General features: G+C 42.1%; 1 protein-coding gene across 4 annotated transcripts in view; it reads right to left on the bottom strand.

Annotated features, from left to right (window-relative positions):
• Nucleotides 1–27,842, bottom strand: part of dscama (Down syndrome cell adhesion molecule a) — a 68,922-nt gene that overhangs the window by 22,041 nt on the left and 19,039 nt on the right. For all 4 annotated transcript variants that reach the window (XM_054625627.1, XM_054625629.1, XM_054625625.1 and 1 more), the window contains exons 2-9: nt 10,450–10,596; nt 9,052–9,330; nt 8,602–8,877; nt 7,339–7,635; nt 5,573–5,848; nt 3,903–4,181; nt 3,507–3,626; nt 2,084–2,263 (exon numbers count right to left, since the gene is read on the bottom strand). In XM_054625627.1, coding sequence (XP_054481602.1) covers nt 2,084–2,263; nt 3,507–3,626; nt 3,903–4,181; nt 5,573–5,848; nt 7,339–7,635; nt 8,602–8,877; nt 9,052–9,330; nt 10,450–10,596 — 1,854 coding nt within the window. The remainder of the gene's footprint in view (nt 1–2,083; nt 2,264–3,506; nt 3,627–3,902; nt 4,182–5,572; nt 5,849–7,338; nt 7,636–8,601; nt 8,878–9,051; nt 9,331–10,449; nt 10,597–27,842) is intronic.

Below are 27,842 nucleotides of genomic sequence, written 5' to 3'. Positions count from 1 at the left end.
GCAATAGACTAAAGAGCAGGTGTTCTCAACCATCTGTAACTTCTGATTGTTAAAAAGAAATCAGAGAACCACCTTCCCATATAAATGAGAAAAAAAAACATGAAGACAAAAGGAAAAAAGGAGAAAATGACCACATCAAATACTCTGCTTAGCCTCTGAATCCGTTTTTAATAAAGTCAGGGTCGTATTTCCTCACCACATGCTTTGGATCTTTTACTGGCACAGGGTTTTCTCCCCAAGTCTGTCTCTACCTAAACATGTCGTGATTGCCGTGATTGCCGTGGTTACATACAAACGTAACAGCTCATTGAAACAATGCTTTGTTACTCTTTATAAATTATCCCCCCTAATTTTATTTGTATTTAATCAAACCATTTGGCAGTAACTCTGTGGTCGACTAGATAGCGCTCTCAGGCCCTCCAGTGAGAATAGCTGGTCTATACGATGCAGCGCTCTGACAAACTCCAGCACCAATTCTGATTGTTCTGTAGACCATATATCATGTTATCATGTTCTTTTCGAATTTTGTAAAAAAAATTGCAGTACATAGGATTCAATCTACATTCAGCTATATTGTGTTTTTAATGTAAGTGAAAGGAAGAATTTAAATTTCTCCAGTTAAAGGTAAGGACTTACAACAACTTCAGACCATGGAGAACAAATCACCAGCAGCATCCTACAGTGGGAACCTTCAAAAGATATTTAATGGTAAATCCCACTTGATTGGCTAAAGAGACTGTACTGAGAGTCTTTGTGCATGCATGTTTGTCTGTGAGGGAGCCTGATAGTCAGACAGGAGGGGTCATGAAGGAGATGTAGCCTATTTGGGCTGCGGCTGGCAGACACTGAGACACTCAGCAGGGGAGCAGAACTCTGCTCTGGCTTGATAAGAGCCACGGGGGCATAAGCCTCATCTAGCAGCGACTGATCAAAATGAGCCGCCCAGCCACGGCAGACCGGCTCCAGATCACACTCACACATGCAGATCCACAATCACGTGCACCAGCTCAGACTGAGAAATACTTGCGACACGGTCGGTCGTCACAGAAGAAGTATGTAGGCTGTCAAATCTAGGCTTTTAGCGTCTCTCTCTTTGGGAACATATGGCGAATTAAATCATGTATTAGACTATCATGGTTTATTAAGTGCTCTTTCAACCTGAGGAAGGCAGTATTTATATTGAAAAAAAGTGTTATATCATTACAAAAACACACATAGTAAGCAAACAGGGAAATGTCTGAGAATTGCATACAATTTAAGCTACTCTTCAAAAGAAAGTATGTGATTTCTGTATGTAAAGATTGTGTTTGTACAGTACATAGCCCAATAATATCACCTTAAAAGTCATCTGTAATTGGTTAAAACTTATGTGAGCGTGATGGGTGTTAGCTCCAATCCTTTAATATTGTGGGTGGTAATAAGAACATGGCAAATATAACATTTCTGAGCTAGAAGAGGAGGACATTAATATAGATACTGTAAGCGTTTTTTAAAGAACTAAAGAAAAGAGGAAAGACGTCGGAAACGAGACGTACATGGATAACCCATTCCTCCTCTAACCCCCTTTTCCCTCCATCCCTCAGCCCGCTTTTCCACATGGCAGCTCCTGCCTCCATGCAGAATTCAAGGCTTAATGGAGGGGAGCTAAGTCCTTGGCCACACAGCAGATAAATGCTGTACTTTCTCTGAGAGATGCGCCGACGCTGGCTATGTGCGTTGCTTTCGTGGGATTCATTCAGGCAGAAAGCACAGCGCGGCCACTGTGACGGCATCTTGCTGGTGGCATTACTGTCGCGGACAAAGTGGACTCCAGTTTAACTCACTTAACCTTTGTGCTTTAGTGTTAACTTTTTACTTTTAATGTCAAGGCCAGCACTGAGCGTGAACAGCCAGAGCATGGAAAAGGAGAGTCCACTAGAAAATAAATCAGCTGTGACTAATACTTATATGTGGAAATCTGACTATAAGAATACACTACATACAAAGATAGTCTAATGTAGACATCACCGCCTGCAGCATTCTTAGATGCAAGTTTTACATTTACATTCTTAGGTTTTGGGTGGTGTTTTCCCATGAGACTCACTTTTGACATTGAGATACATGGACTTGCTGACATCAGCTCCAACGTCGTTGCTGACTCTACACAGGTAGAAGCCACTGTCTTCTTCCAGCACATGCTTGATGAACAGAGAGCCGTTGACCAGCACCTCGATCCGAAAGCCTGAGTTGAGGGCGATGGATTTGAACTGAGGGACCCCGGCGCCTGTCAGATGGGACAGAGGGAGTGTTGATCAGGATTAGCCAAAATACAGGAAAACATACGGTGCTTGTTAGTATTTTACCCCATCATTACAAACATGTCTAAAGATTTAGAGCAAGCCCAGACACATTCACTAAAATTATATATTTTTTTAATTCTATCCCTACAACAATATGTCTGGTATAACATTTTCCTATCACCCTCGCAAACCTATTAAATTAGCATGGGGAAAAATACATTGTGAGGGGTTATTAAAGAACACCAATTGAATGACGCCATATCATGTTGGCATGCCTCTGAAATAAAAATACTATTTATTAGAATTGTACTGAATTCAAAGCTTCTATTGAGGGGTTTTGAATTACGCTTGTCTGTCATCATATTTTATGACATCTTGTCTACATCAAGGCCTGTGGCTCTGTGATGCTGTAATTAAGACACAGTGCTGCTTAGAACTAAATGCTATTGTCAGCAAGCTGACATGCACAAAGCGTAATGCTTACATGCTGATGTTTAGCAGGTATAATTTTGTCAACATCTTTGTTTAGCATTTTTAGCATTCAGTTGAGGATAATGGGATTTTCAATAGTTCAGCAAGTATTTGGTCATAAACCAAAGTATTGAACAAATGATGACGTGGAGATACTTCATTCAAAACCAAAAATGTGAACCTGATGGTGGCGCTGGAGGGAAAGTCAAGAGGATCACCAAAGTCTTTACGTTTTAGGTAAGCTTTGTCTTAACAGTAACAGCAAATGAGCCTTGGTCCTAAATCATAATAAGTTAGCAATGTCAATGCAGATCCCTCAAGAATCACTGTAATTGTGTCCATCCAGGATGAGATCACGTTAGTTTAGTAATAATCATAATACATAATTTCTCTCCCGGAGAAAGGAAAATCTCTTGCTTCTCATCACACAGTGCTTGTGTTGAGGTGGGTGTAATTATGCGTTCAACCTCAAGGCTGTGGACATTATATTTGTTGTGTTGGCATTCAACATCATCTACCACAGAGAATAAGCTTGCCGTAGGACAGAAAAAGTCTTAACATACAATTCAGCGTGATGGTCAAAAGAGAACACAGGCTAGTTATCCTGCTGAAAGTCTTTGAAAACATGTGAAATGTCCAACAAATTCATTCAAACCTGAAAGAGACAGCTGTGCGTTACCTCATGTAATATATATGTTTGTATGTGTGGCGTAAAGGCGCATGTATATTAATGTGTGTGTCGTGCTGTACTTTTACCTTTAGAGTACTCCCACTGGATGGTAGGAACAGGATAGCCTTCAGCTGAGCAGTTGAGTATCACTGCCTTTCCATAGATGCCGTCCTGGTCCTTTGGTTGCACCACAAATTTTGGAGGAACTGCAAGTCAAGTAGACATTACATTACACTTATTCATCTCAACATTCATTATGTATGTCTACTGATCACTGACAGCTCACTTTAAAAAAAAAATGCCTTGAGGTCTTTAACTAACCAATCCTCAGTCTTAAGAGTGTTTTTCATTGTATTCAGGAAGAAAGATCTAGGACCAATATAAACCTTACTCCGTTATGCCCCGAAAACTTTAAGTAGCAAGGATCTCTGCTTGGATCTCCTAACCAACTCTCTTCTCTTACCCGCCTCCCCCCTCCTCACCTCGGACGATGAGCTGGCTCTGGTGCTCCACGGCGGCGGCCTGGTTGCGCGCGATGCAAGTGTAGTTGCCGTTGTGCATCAGTGTGAGGTTGGAGACACGCAGGGAGCTGGTAAAGTCTATGTTGTCGATGGTGACACCCAGACTGGCCGGGATTGGCCGACCGTCCTTCTGCCAGGTGATGAAGACGGGTTGGTCGCCGGACATGACCACACAGGGGATGAAGACTCGCTGGCCGATGGAAAACCGAGGGAACTCAAATGGGTGGATGGTAGGTGGAACTGGGGGTGAGACATTCAAATTCAGATGCCTGTCAGTTACACACCTACTATTTAGTTTTAGCAAATGTTGACCAAAATGTATTTTATGTTGTGTTTTTTCACAAAGTGTTGAGTTTTTAGTTTTGCATTATTTTGTAAAACGTGGCCAATGTGGAAATCATCTGTGATTTCTTTCTTGTATGTTATAATGCCATTGTTAAATGCTTTGTGACTTGTGTCATATGTAAATATAAAAATACTATATATACATATACATATATATATATATATACACACATATATATACATACACACATATATATTTAGTTATATATATATAAACACGCATGGCTGAACTTACCTAATAGGCACCCTCATAGCAACTCATTAGTCATAATTCTCTCTTTATCACCTAGTTCCCATTATGAAAACACCATGCTGTGATTTTGCAGGAACGATAGAAATACTTTATTACCTCTACTCACGTGGAGCGGCTGAATTCTTACTCAAACAACATGCATGTAATTCTCTCTCTCACTGTCTTTCGCTCTCTAGGGACAACGTAGCCATCGTGAGAACCAGATGCTTTGGGAAATTAATGATTTGAAATAACATTGGAATAAGCTGCACTTCAGCGCTTATTTAATTCACTACAAAATAGGCATAATAGGCTCCTGGGGATTCCCTCTCGGCAGCGCTAGAATGCTAAGCAGCCGAGAGGCAAATTAGCCGAGGCGGAATGGCGACATAGCTACGATGTGTGATTTCCCCCCTTGCACACTTGTTAGCACGTTGGGGGAGGTGAGAGGGTGGTGCCCATCCCGACATTTCAAATAATGCAGCGTCATTGAGGAAAGAAAGCCATCTGAGGTTATCATCCTCCAGGCTATGCTCAGGGCTGCTGCATATTCAGATGAGCCCCAGATAAGCTGGTTGGGATGATTGAGATGGTGCTGTGCTATCAGTGATGGGAGTGTTTTTTCATTACAGGTTGTGGTATACAAATATCCCTCTGGGTATCTGTGTTTACTGCCACAAGGAAATGGTTAGATACTAAGGTGATGCTTTAATGTATCTTTTACATGCGATGAGCAGCATGTAACCCAGATGGGGAGACACAGGGTCAGTGTGCGGAATGATAAAGAGATTCTGTCTTAGTATACAAGAGATTAATGATGGAGTAACCATAAATGTACTGGCATATCACTCTGTGTGTATGTAGAAAAAAAGAAATGGCCTAGGCTGCTTATTTGACAATTCAGGTTGGTAATAATCCTGATGGAGTACCCATGATTACACACAGCTATGGCGCCTACATGTTGTGCTTTTTTTCTAAAAATAAACTCCCTGGCTTAATATCCAGTGTTGAGTCAGGAGCTGTAACTGAAGACAGATCGGACTGAGGTTCATACCTTTCACAGTAATGTAGACGCTCTGGTGTGTGGAGAGCTGCGGCTGCACCAGCACGTTGCACGTGTATTCGCCTTCATCCACGTCCTTCTGCACGTCAAACAGCTTCAGGGTGCCGTTGTTCTCGAAGGCCCGCTGCCGGTGGTTGTATGGCAGCAAATTGGAGTCCTTGTACCACTTGATGGAGTAGTACGGGTAGCCGATGACGCGGCAGTGGATGTACATGTCCCGCCCAGCGATGGCAGTGAGGTTTTTCATTGGTCTGATGCTGGCAGGCCCTTGAAGGACACATTGGAGAGACAACTCTCTTAAAATGATTTTGAGGCGGGGGGATTTTGATCAGTCGCTGCTAGATGAGGCTTATGCCCCCGTGGCTCTTATCAAGCCAGAGCAGAGTTCTGCTCCCCTGCTGAGTGTCTCAGTGTCTGCCAGCCGCAGCCCAAATAGGCTACATCTCCTTCATGACCCCTCCTGTCTAAAAAAGACAGCTGTGCTGTTTAGTTTTTGTTTTCAGGACACCACAAACGTGCCGTTTACATGCCTTGATCCATTCTGTCAGTAAAAAAATCAAAACATTGCCTGGATCGATTTAGGAGATCCAGACTGCCTGACTAAGAATTCTTTGTGGTAAGTCAAAGTGCCATTGGACCCATTCTGCTCAGCACTGCTTTCCTCCATATTAAATGTGCTTTTTGCCTTGTGAGAACCAGGAACTTGTGTACCCTTCTATTTGAGCCTGTAGTGAATATTACCTTGCACTGCCACCTCTTCGGTACCGGCTGTGATTGCCTCTGACAAGCATTAGAGTGGAATGTTCCCTCTCTCTCCACTCATGAAGCTATTATCAAAACCATTACTCATGTTGCCAGCTTTCGCACACACTTGTGAAAAACCAACAGAATAACCAATAGGCTTCCATAGCTCAGTGTCTATCAGGGAAATGGACTATTAGGCTTCTCTTTAAAGCACTATAGAAGACAGTTTAACTAGGCTCTGTAGTGTACTTTGAGCACAAGCATATCCTGGGTTGCTACTCTCTTTAGCACGATTAAGGAGCCAACGATGTGAGAAACAGTCATTACACTTTCTCTGCAATGGCACCTGTGGAGATTTATCTTCATTGCTTGGCTGCATTCGGCATCCACGGACCCTCGCTTAAGGGCTGGAAGATCGCCCTATTTAGCCTTACAACATGCAAGAGTGAACACAATCAAATTAAACCAATCAGTGCACAGAAAGTGCCATCCCCTCTCTGCAATAGAGAAATACTAATAGCCTTGAAGCAAGTACAGAAGGCTTGAGCGCTCCTGTATTACCGCTACATGACAACAAGCAACCCAGCCAACCATGTCCCTGTAGAGAGCAGATAGCACCACAGTCATACACTGGAGCTAACACTAAATCAGCCTAATGGCGTCCCAATATAAAGCTATCAGCAGGTGTTGGGTAGGATGCAGGGCTTTAGAAAAGTTAATGCTGACAGAAGTGACTGATGATAAGAGGAGCCAGTGCAGGAGGCTGTACAAGTATCTGTCTATTCTGAGCAAAGAGGCTACAATATCAGGTTTTTAAATCGAACAAACTAGCAGCACATCCAATGACTAAAAATAAAAAGTAATAGACAAATTTAGCCTTCTTTAAACATCTGCACATTCCAGACACTTTAATTTTTATCACAAATTTAAAAAAAGGAACAAAAACAGAATAAATCAAGACTTGTTAATGTGTATATGTGATGGTGTGTTGGAAGAGTTGATCTGACAAGCACCTCTTACGTTTATTCGCGCCTGGTAGGAAACTGTCCCGGCCGAGTTGTTGCAGATGCAGCGATACACCCCTCCGTCGGGCACCTGGGTCTGGCTGATGTTAAGGTGGCTGACCGCGTGGCCCTCGGCGTTGGTGTAGTGGGAGATGCGGTGCCGGCTGTCCCGCACCACGGGGTCGTCGTCCAGGGTCCACGTTACCCGGGGCTCCGGCGTGCCCTTCACAGTGCAGGACAGCGACACAAACTCATTGATGTTGTAGACCTTCTCGCTGAATGAAGCCAGAATCTTGGGGGTGCCATCTGGGGAGTGGAAGGTGATACACATGGAAATGTAAAATGTATAGGGTGTATTTAATAGACAGGGCTGTACGGAATATTTCAAAGCTTCATTCATAATGTTCAAATTCTAAATAAAATGTGAATGCTGCAGAATATTTGTTACATGTCTATTCATTCTGTTTAAATCCAGTATTTCTGCACAGATTCAGATAAAGATCAGGCTACACTAAGATTATTAATGTACTATTTGTAGAATTAGATTCCAATGGTGGCTGAGTAAGAGCGTTTCCAGCAATAACCGTTGTAATGTAAAAAAGTCAAAATTTTCTAATAAAAATATTGATAGTTTCCAAAATTCAAAACATGTTCTTAAATTACAAAATATTCTGCTTCAATCAGTATTCCCTTAAAATCGAAATTTTCACTGCGGTCAAAAAACTGTTTGCTTTCCTTCTTGCTGCACCACCGTGCAGCCTACGGTAGACATTCAAAGCTGAATTAGGAAACCTCAATAGATGCTTCAAATGTTTAAAGGAAAGATATTCGGTACAGCCCTAACAATACATATCCTTTTATAAATCAGAATCTATTCAGAATTTTTTTTCATTGCAATACATTCATGTCCGCTGCATAAAAGCCAAATCAGAGTGTAAAGCAGATTATTTGAGCTCCTTTCTCTGGCTCCACAGCTTTATTGATTATCAATATTCTTCTTACATTGGTGTGGTCATGGGAGGCAGGCACTGCAGCAACCCGGCTTGTGTAACAGTATGCAAGCCTCTTTGAGAAAATCTAATAAAGCTGAGCTGTACTGCAGCACTCAGTAGCACACACACTGTCTGGATTTAAACATGAACACACAGTTTGGATTCACATGTGCATACACAAATACATGTACACACAACACAAAGACATTAAACATATAAAGTACTGTATGATTACTGCTCCCACCCACACATCTCCAGTAAGATCACTGTGAATTCTGACCTTCCAGTATGACTTGGACAAAGTCCTGGGCGGACATCTTGCCGTGTCTGGCAAAACACTGATAGGCTCCTCCATCGCTCTTGGCCATCCCAGCCATGACCAGGTTCTCCCTGTTTTGGCCTGTCATGCGGACGCTGTTACTGGGGTAGATGAGCTCTCCGTTGCGGTACCAGGACAACTGGTACTCCTCAGAGCCGGTTACACTGCACGACAGTGACACCTGGCTTCCCACACTGCCCTTCACCTTCCGCGGGCTCACCACAACATTCAGGGCCTCTGTAGGTAAGGAATTTTTTGGTGTTATTTGTTTTCTGTAGATTAAACAAGGTATGATCATTTTGCCAGGGAGAGATTAAAAATGCTACGAGTAAAACCACAAAGATCTGAAGCAGCATCTTGAGCTTTCTAGCTTGTCAGTGTTTTGAGGCATTTGAGGCCCATGGTACTGACCTTTTACCAGCAGCCTTCCAACCACCTCAGCATTGCCGTAGCCATTCCACACCTCACACACATAAGTCCCTGTGTCACTGGACTGCGCTCTCTCTATCAGCAGGCCTGTCACACTCTGCCTGTAGCGGGTGTCGGGCTCCAGTGGCCGGTTGTCCTTTAGCCAGCGATATTTGGGTGTGGGGTGACCGGAGGCCTTGCAGGGCAATTCCACTCGATGAGATGCCATCACCTCGCGCCGCTCAAAGCTGTCCAGGATGTGGGGGGCTGAGTTGGTGGGGTCTGCATCGGGAAAATAGGGTGTAGTAGAGGTTTGAGTTATCACTTCTTAACAATTTCCATACCTTGGTTCTGATGCTTATCAAGTAATATGGGGAGTTAAAACTGAGATGGTTGTCAGAGTGCAACAATACATTTTACTTGTCCCCTTGGGTAGGTTGGGTCTGAAATCTCCTTGCCCAGAGTACATTTTTTCTTGCCCCTATACAAATTATTTTGTTCCCCCTGGGTAATCTTTATTGATAAACCCCGTTAGTGTGTTTTTATTTACGCACACATTTGTGTCATATTGTGAGTTTCAGAATTTACAAATAGCTAGAAGTAGGTTTAAAGCGTTATTCTGGTTTTGATCGAAATCTTTCATTTCACACGGTGGGATGTAGCAACCTCCTTTCTTTAAAAGGGGTCTCCAGCAATTAAGCACTGAACTTAACATTGGGGGATTAACAGCAGACAGATTACACATGCATGGTCAAAATTGAAGATCATAATGTTGACTTTTAGTCCTGATTAAAAGCCCCCAAAACACTGGATCCTACAATTTCCATTATGCAACTGAATAGCTCATTTGTTTTGACCCTTCCTGGTCTTTCGGTAGTCTAAAACCCAATCTGAGATGACTCCGATTTCATCACATTTTCACATGTTGAATAGAACCCTTCCTGTCGAGTCAACCGAGCTGTCCCTTTAAATGGTTCGGGCTAAGGGAGGGCATTTTGCTGTCCTGAAGCCCTCCCCACAAACTGTGTTGGCACAGTTCTGATGACCTTTATCACATGTCTACTCCTCTTTAATTCATGTGCTTTTCCTGTCACTCTCCATTCTATTCACTTTATCTAGATCTTTTTCTTTACAAGCACAGATTTATTTCCTTATGGTCCTCTGTCACTTTGCACTATCTTTGAAACCAACCAGTATAAACAGTTGACCTTAAAGCTAAATGAAACCAGAAAAAGTGTGTTTCATGTATTTGGACAGATATTGCTTACCACATTTGTTAACTTCTCTTGAATATTTACAGCAAAGAAGCTAGAGGACATAGCTACATGTCAGGACATGATGTTGTTGACTCCGTTGCTGATTTACAGCTTTAACGTTTGCATGGACTGCTGTTCTTCTTACCTGAGACAATGAGGCGGGCACTATTGCTCTGTCGGGTCTCTCCTGTGTACCGGTGGCGTGTCATACACCTGTAGTTGTACAGCCCATCCTCCATTTGTACATCCAGGATATACAGGGCTCCCGAGGATGTGATGAGAAACCGTGACACTGCAAATAAACAAATAAACAGAAACATATCAAGGCGCCGCACATTATGAATGCATGGTGCAATTTGAAACAGCTGCAGTTCAGGTCTTAAAGTAACAATAAAACCGATGTAACATTTTAAAATGACAGCTTTTCTGAACGTCGGGAAGCCAATCAGCACCAAATATGTCACTTTTATGTGACCTGTATATTGCCTCTGGTCAATCAGTCTAGTGTTGAGCATTTTGGAAAAGCTATCAGTCGCTTGCAGTTTCTCTACAAAACAGATGTTTTCGAGAGAGTCTACGGCCTGCAGAATGAACCTTCTCAACAGAGTGCAGGATCCATCATTTGTTCTCATTTAATTGGTCCCCACTGATTACCTGCTAATCTTAATTGTCTGGTGCAACAAGAGTTTCATGAAAAAGAATAGGAAAGTGCAGTGTGCATGTTTACTTCTGTATAAGAGAATTACCACTACACCAATAAAAACATATTTCTTGCCACTGATGAAGGCAGACCACTCCGGACCAAACAGTAACAGAAACGTCACCTTATTCTGACCTGTAACGTAACTCCCACAACCAATAAATGCACTCCGGAGTATGCCCGCTTGGAGAAAATGCACCATGTCTCCACGTTTTTGCCAAAAGTGGCTTCTGAAACGCTGTGCGTTTGACACATGAAAGGAACAAACAAAAGGATCAGTTGCCTCCGGATTTCATCACAGGAGACACTTTTTACAACAAATAATATTCTACAGTCACACTGTGTGTATTCATCCTTATGCAGTGGATTCACTACTTTACACACACCAAAAGAAGACGTAGATATATAAAATCCAATTTTGAAGTCTCTTAGCAAATATTTGCAATTCAAGTGAGGTACGTAGTTCTGTGTGGTTGTAGTCACCAAACATCTGCTGCAGCCCATTTAGCTCAGCGCGGCTCTGAGGCGCTGTGACAAGGCTGTGTGTTGTGTAGCAGTGTTACACAGCTCGTTATCATGTAGCTCATCGCTCTCTCTCTCTCTCTCTCTCTATCTTTCTCTCGGGGGAAACTCTCTGTCTGTCTCTCTCTCTTTCTCCGTTTCTCTTTTTTTCTCTGCAGCAAAAAGTGCAGGGAGCCAGGGATCACAGAGCGCTTTGATAAGGCCCGGCTGCGCAGGTCGCATGTGCTAATATCATGCTAATGTTATGCTAATTTGTGTGAACACATGGAGGTAGAGAGAGGTAGTCGGTGTTTATGAGGAGTGATGTGCGCTGTGGCCGGTGGCTGCCGGGGGTATTTTCGTGTCACAGATGATGGAGAAGCCAATCTGGTACGGGGATCAAATGGGGCCCGCCATACGGTGGGGGGATTCTGGTGGAAATATCATAATGCACACTTTATGGGTTGTTGAATTACTCTCATTTAGTCCTGTCATGACAGTTTAACACAGATTAAGGTTGCACAGCTCATGCTAGAATCGGAATTACCACCTCACGGTTGTAAGTTTGGATCCATCTCTGCTCCAAAAGTCATCAATTTTAACCTATTGGCCATTTGTCTGAAATTGTCATAATTAGCATATGAATATTTGGGTTATGGTCAAAAAAGTGTTAGGAGAGGTCACAGTGACCTTTGACCACCAAATTGTATTCAGTTTATCTTTGAGTTTAGGTGGACGTTTTATGTTTCCCTCCAGGACTTCCTGAGATGTCTCGTTCAAGAGACGGGATGGACAGACAAATACCCCAAAACATAATGCCTCCGGCCGGAACGTGGTGACAAGAGGTGAACAAGTGAAATCTATGATCTTAAAGGCGTTATCTGCAACATTTCAACAATAAACATATTATCATTGCTGCAAACGATGATCAAAATTACATTTGGTGACTATTGCCTATCTATAGTTGTGGTAAAATATGCAAAAAAACTAAAAGCTAGCTTTGAGCTTCTTACAGTTACAAACAGCGGATGAAGGGAACGACAGAAAATGACTTCCAACATGTTTACAGATCACAGTAATGGTGCAATAAGAAAGGAGCACGGGGGGAGAAAAAAGAGAGGAAGAGGGAGGAATACACAGAGGAGGGGGGTGAGGATGCTATTGTGAGCAAGTGATGACCTAGTTAGAAACGAGAGTCCATGGATTTGATATCCTGAAGGTTTTTTTTTTTTCTCAGCTTGAGGTCGAGGTACTCTAGTGTGTGACCCACCATCATGTAACCACAGAACAGCAAGAATATTATCACTTCTTTTATTTTTGTTGGTTGCATATGCAGTTCATTTTGAGGGAAAGAAACAATTCAGAGAAAGCAGATATCAGAGGGAAAAGCAAAGCGGGCTGTCTCTTTCGCTTCTCCCCCCATTGTCTTCCCCTTTCTTACCCCTTCTTCTTCCCCCTCTGAAAGTTGTCTGGCATCAGACGTCGACAAGGCAGGCTTATGAAGGAGAGGAGCTTTCATTATAACAGACTGGCTGTCACTGTGACAAAAGACCAGGGCTGGGAGAGGGCAGTACGCCTGTGTTTTAAATGCACGTTAAACTAGACACACACACACACACACACACACACACACACACACACACACACACACACACACACACACACACACACACACACACACACACACACACACACACACACACACACACACACACACACACACACACGTTCACATGTGATTACATGCATACAGTATGTGTGTGCTTGTCTCTTGTCTACCAGAGAATCAAACTGGATCTGGATTATTAGTGAATTTCTCATTGAGTAGAATGGGGTTCAGTCAGAGGATGACAGGTAGGCCTATGTTTGACTTTTTTTACAATGAACATAGCAATTTTCACTATTAAAACCGTGCAACCGTTCTTGCTAAGAGTCAAACGAGAAGTCTGTACGCTTCTTTTAGAGCTAGAACCGGGAGACAGTTAGCTTAGTTTAGCATTAATACTGGGGGCGGGGGGGAACAACTAGCCTAGTCCAAAGGTAAAATAATCTGAGTACAAGCACCTCTACAGCTCAAACCACAATGTGGATTATTTACTTTTGGTGAGGCTCGCTGTTTCCTCTGATTTCCAGTCTTTATGCTAAGCTAATCTATCTGTCTCCTGGTGTCAGTTTCATATTAAATGTAAAAACACGAGAGTGATATTGATTTTATCATCTAACCCAGCGAGAAAGAAAATGTGCATGTTTTTGCAAAATTGCAACGGGGTCAACCATCAATCTTTTTCTTCAGAGTTACTACTCAGCTCCAAAGAATAGAGTTTGACACCTTACACTTTTGGTGTGCCCGAGTAAAGTATCATCTTGGTACTGTTTTCATTCTTCCTTTACTGGGAAAATACATCATTCTCCAGCATTTGAACCTTGATGATGACTACTTCCTGAGCCCAAGAAAACTTGGTACTGTCTGCTGTCCACTGTATCGGGAGACAAATCCTGAAATTTAGCTAAGACACTGCTAAAAATCTGAAATGTTAAGTGTTTCTGTTTCAAAAAGAGTTCTGATATCAGTGGATTTCGCACCTTACAGTTTGAAATCACAGCTGTGCATCTTTTTAGCAACAGGTGAATTGACATGTGAGTAAAACGTGTTTCTGCATTAAGACCATTGCAATGAGAACAGAAGGTAGTAGTGGTTAGTGTTAATTTAATATCTTTAAAAAATATCCACAGCTCTTGTAATTGATTCCATTCTTGATTCTGGATGAGATTTTTTCTTCCCAGAGCCAGCTCGAGCTCTCTCCCAAACAAACAGAATTGATTGCTTCACATAGACACACCGGCCTACAGGACTGTATTGTATTTGCATGTCCTTGTACAGTAAGCTGAGGGCATTTTCTGCGTATGCTCGTACCACTGCAGTTATCCTGAATCCCACTGGCTTGTGTGTCTGTATATTAAAGTCTTTGTGTGCGTGAACATGTGTGTTTCTATGCGTGCGTTTGTGCGAGTGAGTGTGAATGTGTTTATGCAGCACACTGCTGCATGGAGGACCGGTCAATAATAACGATCCAAGGCTTTTCCCTGCTCTACTCTGCTCCACCTACTGCATACTAACACCGCCTGAGACACAGCCTCCGCTGTTCTTGCAGTGCGTTGGTGTGTATGTGTGTTAACATGCTGGACACACGAGCAGACATTTGTGTCCACACCTGGATGAAGTAAGCCCCTTTCCCACTGAAAAAGCCCCCACTGAAACCCACAAACATCTGGCTTTTGTCTTCAGTAAGAAAGGTTACAATGAGCATTTATATCAGAGACAAATGACTCTGCAGTAGTCAGTGATGGAAACATGAAACCCGGTTGGACATGATCATTTATGACCCTTTTCTGGTTTGATGCTATGTGACGTGCGTTGAAGTAAATATAATAAAAATCAACAGGGATTTGGTCAATTATTATAATCTATTAAGGCACAAAACATACATTTGATATGCTCCCCTTAAAGATACCAGACTCCAGGCAGAAAACAGTGATTTCACCTCGCTGATCATCGAAACACACTTCATTCAAACTGGACATAAACAAAAAAAAACGTATCAAAACCGTCTTTGTCTGTTAGTCTTTCCACTGTTCCAACAATCATCAGCTCTGTTTGGAGAGTTTGAAAGAGAGACTGACTCAGCAACAGGTATAAATAAAGAAATAGATGCTGAAACATGTTCACTGAATACTAACCTAACTTACCCTGCGTCCGTGTCTTAAAACGTGACTAACAAGGAAAAAAACAACAGAAAGGCCAATACAACAGTCTTTCGCCTATTTTTAGTGGGTTTTCCGGTGTTTAAAAAGTGCATATGGGCGCTTATTTTGGTGGGATAAGGGTTTGAGTGTATATTTCTGAAACTATGGCCTCACTTCCTTCCAGGTGGCCTCACTGGACTGTGGGTCGTCTCCTCTTCCCTTCCTCGGGGCCCGCCCAGCTGGTTTGGCATCGACTGTGCCCACAAACACAAGTCCCTTTCTACGGGTCCACCGCACTCAATAGCTTCAATTAATCCCCACATAAGCCACACTGAGCCTGCTAGTGGACTCTTTGTTCATTCAAATGGGGATGTGCTCTGCAGTTTTTTCACTGAAACCTCTGAGACATAATAGAAACAGTATGAAAAGGCTGAATCATGTCTGTATAACAACGCTATTGTTACACTTTGTGCAGATGACAGTTTGCACTGGTATGAAAGGGCTGGTGCTGGACACGCAGGGTTATCCTGTGACAAGGACTTAAGAGAGAAGGATTTCCTACAAGGTCGAACACCGCGGTGACATTGAGCACTTTGACCTGCGCTCGCTGGGCGACCATCTGCCTCAAAACGGCTGAGAAAGTTACCTGGGTTTGCCTGAGTCATTTCAATATTCTAATAATTGAGACGTGAGTGATGGAAAAGATGAGATGGGAGGAAGGAGAGATAATATAGAGAAAGCAGGCAGCAGAGGGAGAGAAAAAAATAAGGATCAAGAGATAAAGAGCACCTCTGGGATACAACCACTCTCTGTCATCTTAAATGACTTACAAATTAGCTTACAGCTATGCGCTCCCAGTGAAGGGAGAGAAAAAAAAAGACACAACTTTCATATGCTAATTCAGATCATGGCTGGGCAGAGTAATTATCAAAAAAAAGTGTCAGCCCTGTCTGTCTGACAGATCTCAACAGGAACCCACTACCTTTGTCTCTGTTTCTTACGCTGTCTGTTGTCTTCTTCAAATCAAATATGCTATAGGAAAAGAAAGTAGCACGATATAGAGATATTGTTACGATGAATAACGAGAGCGTACTCAAACTAAACACTGACCTAAGTATACCCGTGTAAATCTTTGCTGCTCTGCATGCAGCACCATCCTCTAAGTATATTATTTTGACATTATGCTGTTAAATACATGGGAAAGTTGGGACAGTCCAGATGAGACAAATTATTTTCCCATGCAACCTTGAACACCTCAACCTGAGGAGTCGTCTGACCTATCAACGCATACAGCCTGGACGCCACTTACAGGAAACCCACGGAGTCAGCTAAACAATGCTGATAAAAAAAAAGGAAAGAAATTTGCTTCCTCATCACTCTGCTGGCAGTGTCCCCACTGTGCGACTGTCTTGGAGTGTATTAGTGAGTGGAGTGTGGTCCCCACGGAGACAGCCGGGGCCTACGGTGTCACCGTAACCTTGGGCCGCTCAAAGTCAAACAGCTTGACAATAATAAATAAATTAAGATAATGCATGCTGTTTGTACAGTGCAATTGCACTTGACAAAGAAACACATATCTGCATCTAGAATTAATAAAAAAAAAAAATTAATTTGACAAATATATCTCCTTATCAGTTTAATAGAGAGAGGAGCGTCTGCATTTTTAACGGTATTGAGAGTTGTTATCTCTTAATGTGATCACAAGGGGGAACAAATATATAAAAATAACAAACTGGCTGGGTTATCAGTCATTCTTTGTTCATTTTTGTTGTTTATGTAACCACATGAATTCTTGAAAAGCGCCGTCAAATTGAATTCAGCGGCAGTGAGTAATAATAAGTGTATGATGAGCCCGGGAGGAACCTGTGTTGTAATTAGGCCCGCTCACAGTTATTGGCAGAGTGACTCCGCTCGGATCGGGCTGGGATAAGCATCTCCATGGAGAGGGGGGTTCCCACCAATTTAGAGCCCCTCTAATAAAAACCATTTGTCATTCTTACAGGAGGCACACTGACAGCTGCTGAGGGGTTGGCATGGCAACGCAAGGGGGCCACCATTCGCTTACCAAGCAATATTCCCAGTACAGTAAATGGTGGAGAGGTAGAAACACAGTCCAGTGAAAATGTTCAATTCTTTGTAACATGCAATAAATATATGTATAGAGGTTTTTGATCCTCATAACTAAATGCTTGTTTGGAAAAATGCATTCTATAGGAATTCCACCAATTGTCCTAATAATTCTTCATAAATATTTGCAATTTACTTCACTAAAATTCATGGTCATCCAGATTATTATTATTTTTTATACTTATGTTGTTATTTACCTCTAGTGCACGTCTATTCTTTCTGGAAGAGGGATTCCTCTTCTAGTATTGTCCTGATTGCTCTATTTCCTGGAGTTTTTCCTTGTCCATAAATGCCATAAATCCCCCCTTCCAAAAAAAGAGTCTGCAGTACATTTGGCCCCCATAAGAACACAAACTCAGGAACACAGAAAGACACACACACAAACCAAGCGCCTGCCCTAATTTCTCATCACACCTGGACTACAAACTGGGAGCAGCCTATCTGGGTCCCCTGGAACCCTATCTTCTCGCTACAGAGTTGAGTCAGAGAAGAAGGCTGAGAATTTTTTTTCATTGCCGCTCCTAATCAGCGGCGGCATCCCTCTGCTCATTAACTAGACACACGCTAGCCCGAGGCTAACGGCCTCATATGTCAACCACAGATAAAGATGTCATCTTCTGCTTGACTGAATAAACCGCTATTAAAACTAGATGCAAATGGACGCTGAACGATATTCAAATCGGGAGGCAACAGGGAAGCTTAAACCCTGAGGCGCCTCGGCCTCGGCGTTGCCCCACATTCCTCTGTCGTGTTAAAGGGAAGAGAGATTTTAGATACTGTCTGTCTCCGGAGAGATGTTCTACGAGACATCCCAGATCACTGTGAAACGATACCAGAAGGAGATGAATAACAAATCAGTAACAATTCATGGCAGATGTTTTTTTATACAATTGTAGAATGGAACATTGGTACATATTCACTGTCTTAGGCTATATAACACAAACTGTATCCTCATCTATGTTCTCTACTGACGACAGAAGTTGCACACTCTGAAAACGTGGAGAAATTACTTAGGTCACACCTAGAACCCGCACCGTTTTTTGGTGAAAGTGCTTTTAAAGATTTTGGAACCTTATCTTGGAGTGAGCTACAGAGATATTTTAAACTAGATTTTTTTATAGACGTGCAAGATTTTTAAACAGGATGAGAGATAATTTGAGAACTGAATGTATGTGACCTGACATTTTGTCACTCTTTTTCAAGCTATGACACTCTAGGTTTCCCCTCTAGCGTCAGTTTTGGGCATGTCAGGGATGGCGTGTCCATTGCACTTGTTACACGCATAGTGTTTTTTCAAAATGAACTTCCGTCATCACGGGAAGTTAGGTTTAGGTGTGATTTAAGTGTTTTGCGTTAACTTGACTGACTAACAACTGACATGACCTATTGTCAACATTAAATATTACGTTTTTTTCCGGGACATGACCAACGGGCTCCTGGACCAAAGTCCTGTGTTTGTTTGATAGTTTGGATGACAACTGTGGACGGTGTAAGGGTTACCATTTAAAGGGCACAATCTTGAAACTGTAGCAGAGTCCTTTTCAGGTCAATTTTGCTTGAGACTAAATTTTGTACACACCAGGGACAACTGCATGTCAATCCAATATGAGATTCACAGTAGACAGTTTTAAAAAACAGGGATCAAAATCAGCTCAGCAGAACCAGAGATATCATCCTTTTTATTCCATGTTTCCTTTTCAATACCTGCTTCCTACATTACCCACAACGCAACTCGGCTGCTGGTTCAGATCCAGGTGTGTTATCCTTGTCGCCGCTAATCACTGACTAGCAGTAAGTAAGCTCACTGCTAGTCCACACTCCTACAACCAAATATCCAAACTTGTAGTTTTGTGATCCAAACTGAGCCTCGAGTGACATCATTTGAGTCCACTTATCAAATTTCACAAAGCTCAATCTTGGGACACACCAGGCTTTATGCAGTTTATTTCCCACTATGCAGATGTACTCCCCTACACCTGTAAAGTTGGATGCGTAAAATCGAGTTTTGCTTAAAAGTCAGTGTCAGCAGCTTCATGTGCGACAGCTCCTAACTGGAGCTCTATCTCATCAAACAGAGTCAAACAATGGACGGTGGAAGAATGGGGTTTATTTGTACAGGACTTATTTGACATACTATGACAGGATGTCTCTATTCTCCGACAGACGGCTTGGAGGCAGCTGTGTGAGCACTTTTTTTTCCCCTACCAGACAAATGTTTGTCTGCTGAAGTCAAAACTGAGGAGGGAAATCTCTACCGCAATAGCTTTCAATCCTGCGCCTGTGTGATTCTATCAGGAGTGTGTGTGTGTGTGTGTGTGTGTGTGTGTGTGTGTGTGTGTGTGTGTGTGTGTGTGTGTGTGTGTGTGTGTGTGTGTGTGTGTGTGTGTGTGTGTGTGTGGCTGCATGTGCGGTGTAATTAGCCAGTACTGGAGTCAAGCTATTAAACCCCCGATGGTTGCGTGTTTACAATGCTATCATTGGCCTCTCTCTGGCCAACACTAAATGAAGCAGTGTTGAGCCTCAGCTGTATAATCATGAATATTCATCTCTCTGTCTGTGAGAACCTCTGTGTGTGTGTGTGTGTGTGTGTGTGTGTGTGTGTGTGTGTGTGTGTGTGTGTGTGTGTGTGTGTGTGTGTGTGTTTGTGTGTGTGTGTGTGTGTGTGTGTGTGTGTGTGTGTGTGTGTGTGTGTTTGTGTGTGTGTGTGCGCTGCACTGGCAGGCATTAAGGAAGCTATTACTATCTACTCAATCACAATCCGTCACTTTGTCTGGATGATAAGTCAAGCTGACAACAATTCTACTTATCGCTAAAACCCGATACAAAGGGGCCTTTGATTTGGGAGCAAAAATCAGAGCAGAGTCTGTATCCAGTCCTGCAGCTTTTAACTTCAAAAGAGCACTGTGGCAGGTCAGGGTTCTCCAAGTGGGTCCCTCACAGTCGGTTCTCATTGTTTTTTTTGTTTTTTTTACACACAAACCAACATCATGCCTCCCCCTTTCACTTATGCTTGATGAAAGCTAAGCTTTGAGTGCAAAAAATAAAAGGAAAAGCTTGAATACTCTTTGTGCCACCTGGGGATAGTGAAGCGTCATTTCTGAGCGTGTGTCGACGCTGGATGCGTCATTTTCAACGCAAAGGTTTTTCATGCAAATGTGTTCATCTCACTGTGTTTGTTAATAACGTTCCCTGAGAGAGAACGTGCAAACCCTTCGAGCCCCTCGCTAGACTGTGATAACCAGAGTGTAAAAGGAGTTTCCTCCCATAGTGCCATTCCCATAGGAACTTAATGGCACCGCATTCCCCTTATTATGGAAAGGGACTTAAACACAGTGCTCATTGGTGTTTCATGGTAATTTGTGCTGGCAAGTGGAGCGGGCGATGGCGCTCTGTGAGTAAAGCAGAGGGGGCAAGAGGAGGATTAGATAATCAAACAGTGTGCCACTTTAAATAATCTCTGGCTCCTCTGGGGGGAGGTGAGACTTAAAGCCGGAGCCCTTCTGATTTAATTGTCTGATTTCCCCGTCATTACGGTTGAGGGCCTCGGTAATTCAGGCTTATTAAATATTCAGGAGCCACACTGAGGAAGGGGAGGGAACGGAGGGAGAAGGATGAAGCCGGAGAGGTAGCAAGAGAAAGAGAGTGGGCGGAAGTTGTGACGAGACGAGGCCTGTGTGTGCCGCTTGACGAAGATTCAGACAGAGATGTACTTTGATCCCCAATGTGAAGAAAGACCCCTGTTTTATTTATTCATGGAGTCTGAACAGGGGATGTTTTTTGCACATAATGACTGGATGTCTTCACATCGTTGGAGTAGTTTTGGGCAGATTTTGGGGCAATATAAAGGCACTACTGAACCGTAAGAGGGCGTCATTTTAACTGTTTGCGCGTTTCCTGTAAAGGCTACTTTAATAAAGATTGAATTAGCGAGAAATACCACCTTGTTGATCTGACAACTCTCAGGCCGGAAGGGCTGTTAGCTAGCTGCAACAATAGGAGTGTGTCTGTGAGATGAGCGGTAAACTTGAAGCAATTGGTATTAACAGTTTGAACGTATCAATATCACAGAATTTAAAATAATGTCTCTGTTGAATATAATCGCGTGTTGCCAATCCATGTTGATTTTAACACCAACACACTTTAATATTGTGATTAAAATGCCCTGTCCTTGTTTTCAGAAGAACCAAAGTGGAAGAAACAGTCTAGGTTAATTTGTCATCAGCACGTTGTCTAGCTGTAATGTTTATTAAACGTCATCACCCTCCCGTCCACTTGTTCAAATGTGGATATTCATTTTATCAGGTAAATCCTGGAAGCAGCAGCTTCACAAGCAGCACAGAGGCACACAGCTCATTATGAAGTGTACAAGTGGTATGGTGAATACAGTTAATGTTTGGGTATTGTTGTGGATCTGTCAGTATGTACTATTTTATGAGCTTCAGGAATCTCTTGAGTTGTGCATCACTGCACTGAAAGAGGCCACAGAGCTACATAATCTCAGCTGAGGTTATAAAAGGACTCACAGTTGGGTAAAACAGAGTAGAATGACGCATGTTAGTACATTTTAAATAATAATTCAAGTATAACATTTACTATAAAAAAAATAAAGCGTAAATATAGCTGTAAATCTCGTTTTGGGAGAGTTATACAAGCAAAAACAATTGCTGTTTTGTACAATCAAAACTTACATCATGTAAGCACTATTGAAAAATAATACAGTAAATCAACCTTTATTTATGTGTACAGTTTCTAAATACTTTTTGTCATCTTTTTATGATCATTGAGCTCAATAAGCAACAAAGTAAAACCTAAAAAGCAACAAACAAAAATGTGTTGTTGAAAACTATTTAAGTTAAATTGCAGAACAAATTGAAGAAGAAACTTATGTTTAAAATAAAATGTTTTTGTGTCAAATCTAAAGGTTGAAACAGACTCCACTATAGACATGAGGAGTGGAGCTCTCCGTGGTGCTGGACTATGCTGCAGAGCAACAGACCAACTAAAACAAGAAGCTGGAACTACCTTAAAAACAAATTCATCACTGAGAATCAGGACTGTGCATAAGCCCGGTGGACAGGAAATCTCATTTAAAGACAATTTCATTCACAAATTGAGAAAAAATAAATCTTCCTCTGCTCTTTATTAAACTGACAGCGCTGATCTATTAAGGGATCATACTGTTATTTTACGTACTAATGGAACTAAAAAATCCAGACAGGTTAAACCACTCTGACAAGCTGTGGGTATGAAAGTCGACAAATGAAAAAGACTGTAAAACCACATTATAGTGATTATGTAGGAAGTGAAGGGACTAGTGAGTCACCCTGTCTGATCGTGGCCCGGAGCTGCAGCCTCCATCCACAACATTACACAAACTACATCTTGACATGACATTTACTCCAGTGTTCAGTCCGTTAAACACTTTTTTGTCATGAAATTAGAATCACAATCTGCCAATCGAGCGAAATCATTTGACCAACCTCATATGCAAATCATCTTGTTTAAAGCGTTTAGTTTGAATCAAGTGACATTATCTTGGTCCTAACATACTAGTGAATTATTCAAACCATCATCTAATTTATTAAAACACATACAGCTATGTCTATTTATAAAAATGTTCATGATTGAGCTGGTTGAGGTGGAGCTAATTCAAATTATATGATAAAGTGCTGGGTAGTTTGGGAGACCGCCCCCAAAGCTAATGTCACTTATTTGGCCTGATTAGACATTTTCTCTAGCCTGTGGTGGCGTACACAGACTGGGCTTGATTGACATCTCCCTTTCACTGTCCTCTTATTTTGGTACCGGAGGAAGTAGTATAGGTATTAGTACAAGGAGCTTAAAATCCCTTATGTAAATCCCAACATACTGTAGCTTTGCAAAACCCCGACCTGCAGTTCCCTTCAGCCACAATAAAAAAAAACTGGGTACAAATACCTCTGGATTGGAGTTAATTACAACACTTGAGTAAATGTACTTCATAAACAATTCACCAGTGGTAAATCATGACAAATGCAAACCCTGTGACTGACTCACACACAGACATAATAAAATACTATTTATGTTTGCTTCAACATGTTTCTGGTTAAAGAAGACGAAAACCTGTAGTTGCAAAAAAGTCAATATTTATGAGGATCCTCTGGAACATCAATTACATATACATGTCGGAGTAATGGTTGCAGATGTGAAATGTTAAACAATTCTTGGCAGACACCGCATTACGAGTCTACTCGGAAATTTGCAAATAAACATGTGTTCTCCATGAGCACGAGGGAGAGATTGAGGGAAGGCTTTCGTCAGTCCTGGGAGTACACACTCCTCCCTCAACAGGACCGGCCCTTTGACCAACTTCTGTGGCAACATTTAGATTACAAGGTCCAACATTTATTTATTCAGTCCAGCTGGATGTTTATGGCCCAGGTACACAGATTTTGAGGAACCCACACTCTCTCATTCAGACACAAAGATCTGGTGAACGTCATTATTCAAAATTTTTAAGGGGGATTTTAAGGTTTTAACAAATAAAAGCAGAGGACAGAATTTTGTTTTTCAATTTGGCATTAGTCATGTCAAATTAAAATGAAAAAATGTACAAGTACTGTAATTAGTAAAAAAGTCATAATCAGGGCTTGAAAGTAAGGCCAAATTTCAAGAAATTGCCATATGTTCAACACCCTTTTGATAAATAAATAAATAGGGACAGCAAATAGCATATCGGACGTAATGAATACATTTCAAATATTTGTTGAAGTCACATTTAAAGATTACTGCTACAGTCAGTGAGTTGGTGCGTTTACGCGCATGCATCTGTTTTAGAGACAAAATCAACAAAAGCAAATTAGGTTGTTTGTCAAGTGATAAAACACAAAGTCCAAAATAATTTAGTTTGTTTCCTGTAACAAAGCTTTTATTCTTTTATGTGACATTTTCATTATTTAGTTGACGTTTAACTGCATAGTATCTTTATTACTAATAACTAACGACTATAAATGGCAATTTTATTGTCAGTTTCGGTAGCAAAAAGTTGATGTCTGGTTTACCAGCTTAGCAACCACTTTAAAAAGTAACGGTTGAGTAAATTAGGCCAAAGGGCTTCAGGCATCCAGAGTGATATTGTTCAAGAACATAACCAATATGATGACTACATTATGTTAACTGCATATAAAGAGGATGGGCAAGCTGATCGCCTATCAGCTGACGAACATCAGCAATATTAGAGGTCTTTGACAACGTAGCTCCACACACAGAGAGAATGAAGACACGCCCCTCGTTTACAGGACGACTCCACCACCATGTTATTAAACTCTCACAGCGGACTCCACCTTTTCTGTTTTGGCTCAAAATATCAATAAAAAAATATCTCTCCTTCCTTTCATATCATGGCTCTTCAATTTCATCTCCCTCCCCTCCCCGTCTCTGTCCCCTCTGTCTCCTTGCTTTTCATCTCTTGTCTTTCTTCCCTTGGTGTTTCCCTTCCCTCCTCCTCCCCCCTCGCTCCCTTCCCGCAGAGCATTAGCTTGCAGTGGTCAGGCCGCTTGACAGCTGCTCCACCTGAAGAATATCAATCAATGTTGCTGTGGAGACAGAATCAGGCTCCCCCTCCTCTACTTTCCACCCCTCTTTTTGGCTTCCGTCGTCTTACTCTTGTGTAGCTGATTGTGGACCGAGCACGATCCGGCATTTGTTTGTTTCTCCACAGTTGCGACTGAATCGTGGGGTGTGAATATCTAGATACCATTTAAGATCTTGAGTTGATCTATCACAGCAGAATACGTTGGCACCTCTTGCTGCTAATTTATTTGAGGTGTGACTAATTGAGCTGCGGATGCAAAACCCCATGACGTCTCAGACTATCACTCCCGATGAGCCGGGCAGACAGGCGTGGGATGGAAGTGTCTATCACTGCTAACACATGACAGGAGAGTGAGCACTGTACAAATCATGCTGCTCAATATAGGACCACAATCAAAGCGCTACTAATCACCATTAAGGACTCCTCTGTTCATCCATGCAGGAAAAAACTCTGTTGATGAAAAACTTTTTGATTTTTTTTTTTTCAATAAATCCTACTATTTTGAAAATAGGTTGTGATTACATCACCTAGCAACAATTCCTCCTGGATCGCCAAACTGTCAGGAGACCAATCACACTCTTCCCTCTAATTGCTCCAATCTACTTCCCATACACCCCCCCCCAACTCTGAGCCTGTCCCCAAACATGGCCCCAACCCTGCTGCTACACATAACACTAAGCAGTGAAATGACTCCCCACAGACCCATCATCAGTGGCACCAGTGCCAGGCCCGCCAGCGGAGGGTTAAGTAAATATTGGGCAAAGCAGCTGCTCTCGGAGTGCTGTCGTCTGCCTGTGCTCCCGCATGGTCCCAGCCTGGTATAAATCACACGCAGCAATTAGTGCCACGCTGTCCCCCTGCCCTCGTTAAACAAGCCTGCCCGCTGACGGAGCCAATGCACGCCAGACGCCTGCCTGCATGGGCGGAGGAAGGAGGGAAGGAGGGAAGGACGGGTGGATGGACGCTCGTGAGAAGGGTCAATGTTTGAGAGAATTTGACTTTTAGGACCAGCATTTTAAACATAAACCAGTGGGACCGCTGCACGCTGTTCCCTCTGGTGCTACGTTGCTATCAGTCTGACAAAAATAAGAGTCTACAGCCAGGCTAGCAGCTCTGACAGCTGTGCTTAGAGCTACATGCTATGAAAGTGAGCTAACGTGCTGATGGTAAGAAGGTACCATGTTAACCATGTTCACCATATTACGCGTGTTAGAATCATTTTGCCATTTATTAAGTACTTAGTACAGCTGGAGCTGAGGGGAGTGTCATTAGATCAGGTATTTGGTCATAAACCCAAAGTAATAAACAAAGTCAAACGCTCTGTGCCAACCAATCTTCTAGATGGAGAAATATTCAACGAATCCTCTTACAATGGTTTGTATGACAGTTTGTATGACAAGACAATGGTCTTATGAAAAGTCACTCCTCGTTATTTCAAGTGATTTTCCACGAAAGCCAGTCACACGTGTCGATTTCTGCTTGTGACATGCATTCAGTCTTTTCAAAATAAACCTCCATCTTCACAGGAAACAACTCAGTTAGGTTTAGGCAAAAAAAACTACTTCTTTAGGTTTAGAAAATGATCGTCGTTCTGGTTACAATAACTATGGACAGGTGTCACTACATTACTCAAGTAATGTGACAAATAAATCAACGTGGACTTCTCTTTTCACACGGGGAACAAACAGCGGTGTACTGGCTGAAATAATCACTGGTTGTTGGTCCCATTCACCTCCACTCACGCATGCACTGTTTTTTGGCGGTCTCTATACTTCCTCTTCCACGATTATATGGATAACATACGAAATAATTTAGCACGATATCTAAGAATTACGGCCCATTATATTCCGTAGGTATAGCTATAAATGCTGGGTGAAGCCAGCCTGAAATACTTCAATGCTTTGCTGGTGGTGCTAGATGGAATATCAGGAGGATAACTTAAGTCACTGGGATTCATCCTCTGAAGAATATATGAATGTCCAATAGCTGTTTAGATCTTTCAGTCTTAACCAAGGTGGCTGATTGTCAGACCAACAGACTGGCCTTCCTTAGAGTCACTGCGGCTAAAAGTATAATATGTATCACCACCGTCTGAGATTTTAAACCTAATGTAACACGTCTAAAGTACTACAATTTTAAATAAGTGGCATAATGACAAATCCCGATCACTTGAAACAAATCAATGGTTGCTAGTGAGCTACAGAAGGCAAATCCACTACTACCTGGACCATTAGAGAAGATAAAACAAAGAAAAGGACCTTGGTTAGGAACTTATTCTGTAGCAACATTTGGATGGATTGGCAGATATGTCCTATTAGTGTGTCTATTGGAGTCTGTATTTTGAGTCCTGTTCAAGGCTTCAGACATCAGTGTTTTTATATTCTCAATGAAGAAACAGGAGAAGATGAAGGATAACTGAATCCAACAGCAGGTGATTCTTCCATGGCTACTTTTATTTAAGACCCATTAAGGTGTGCAGCCTTCATCCAGGAGGAAGTGTCTGGCAAAAAATCAACTGTGCAATCAAAAGCATTGGTGTGTGGGCAAAGTGGCTGCATTTTGTTTAGAAAAAAACCTTTCTAATCATCGAGATCAATAAGAAACATGAACAACTCAGGAACTGCTTCTGAGACAACAGGGACACGCACTGAGAAAGATTCAAAGAGAGACTAAGACACGCATGGGCAGGTGCAGCAGCTGCGACACTAAACGCATCATGATTTTCAATGATACTGTTTATTTTTAAACTTAAATGTAACCGCAGCATTGTCATATCTGAGAACATTTTAATTTATGCAACAACGACTTGTAACAGTTTGAGAACACAATAAGAGATGATGTCCTGCTCAGGTTTGTCAGATGATAACATGTCATTCTTGGGAGCAGATATTTA

Source organism: Anoplopoma fimbria, chromosome 24, assembly GCF_027596085.1.
Source record: "Anoplopoma fimbria isolate UVic2021 breed Golden Eagle Sablefish chromosome 24, Afim_UVic_2022, whole genome shotgun sequence".
Taxonomy (NCBI): Eukaryota; Metazoa; Chordata; class Actinopteri; order Perciformes; family Anoplopomatidae; genus Anoplopoma; species Anoplopoma fimbria.
The sequence above is the reverse complement of the archived record's forward strand: the minus strand, read 5'-3'. Positions and strand labels throughout refer to the sequence as shown.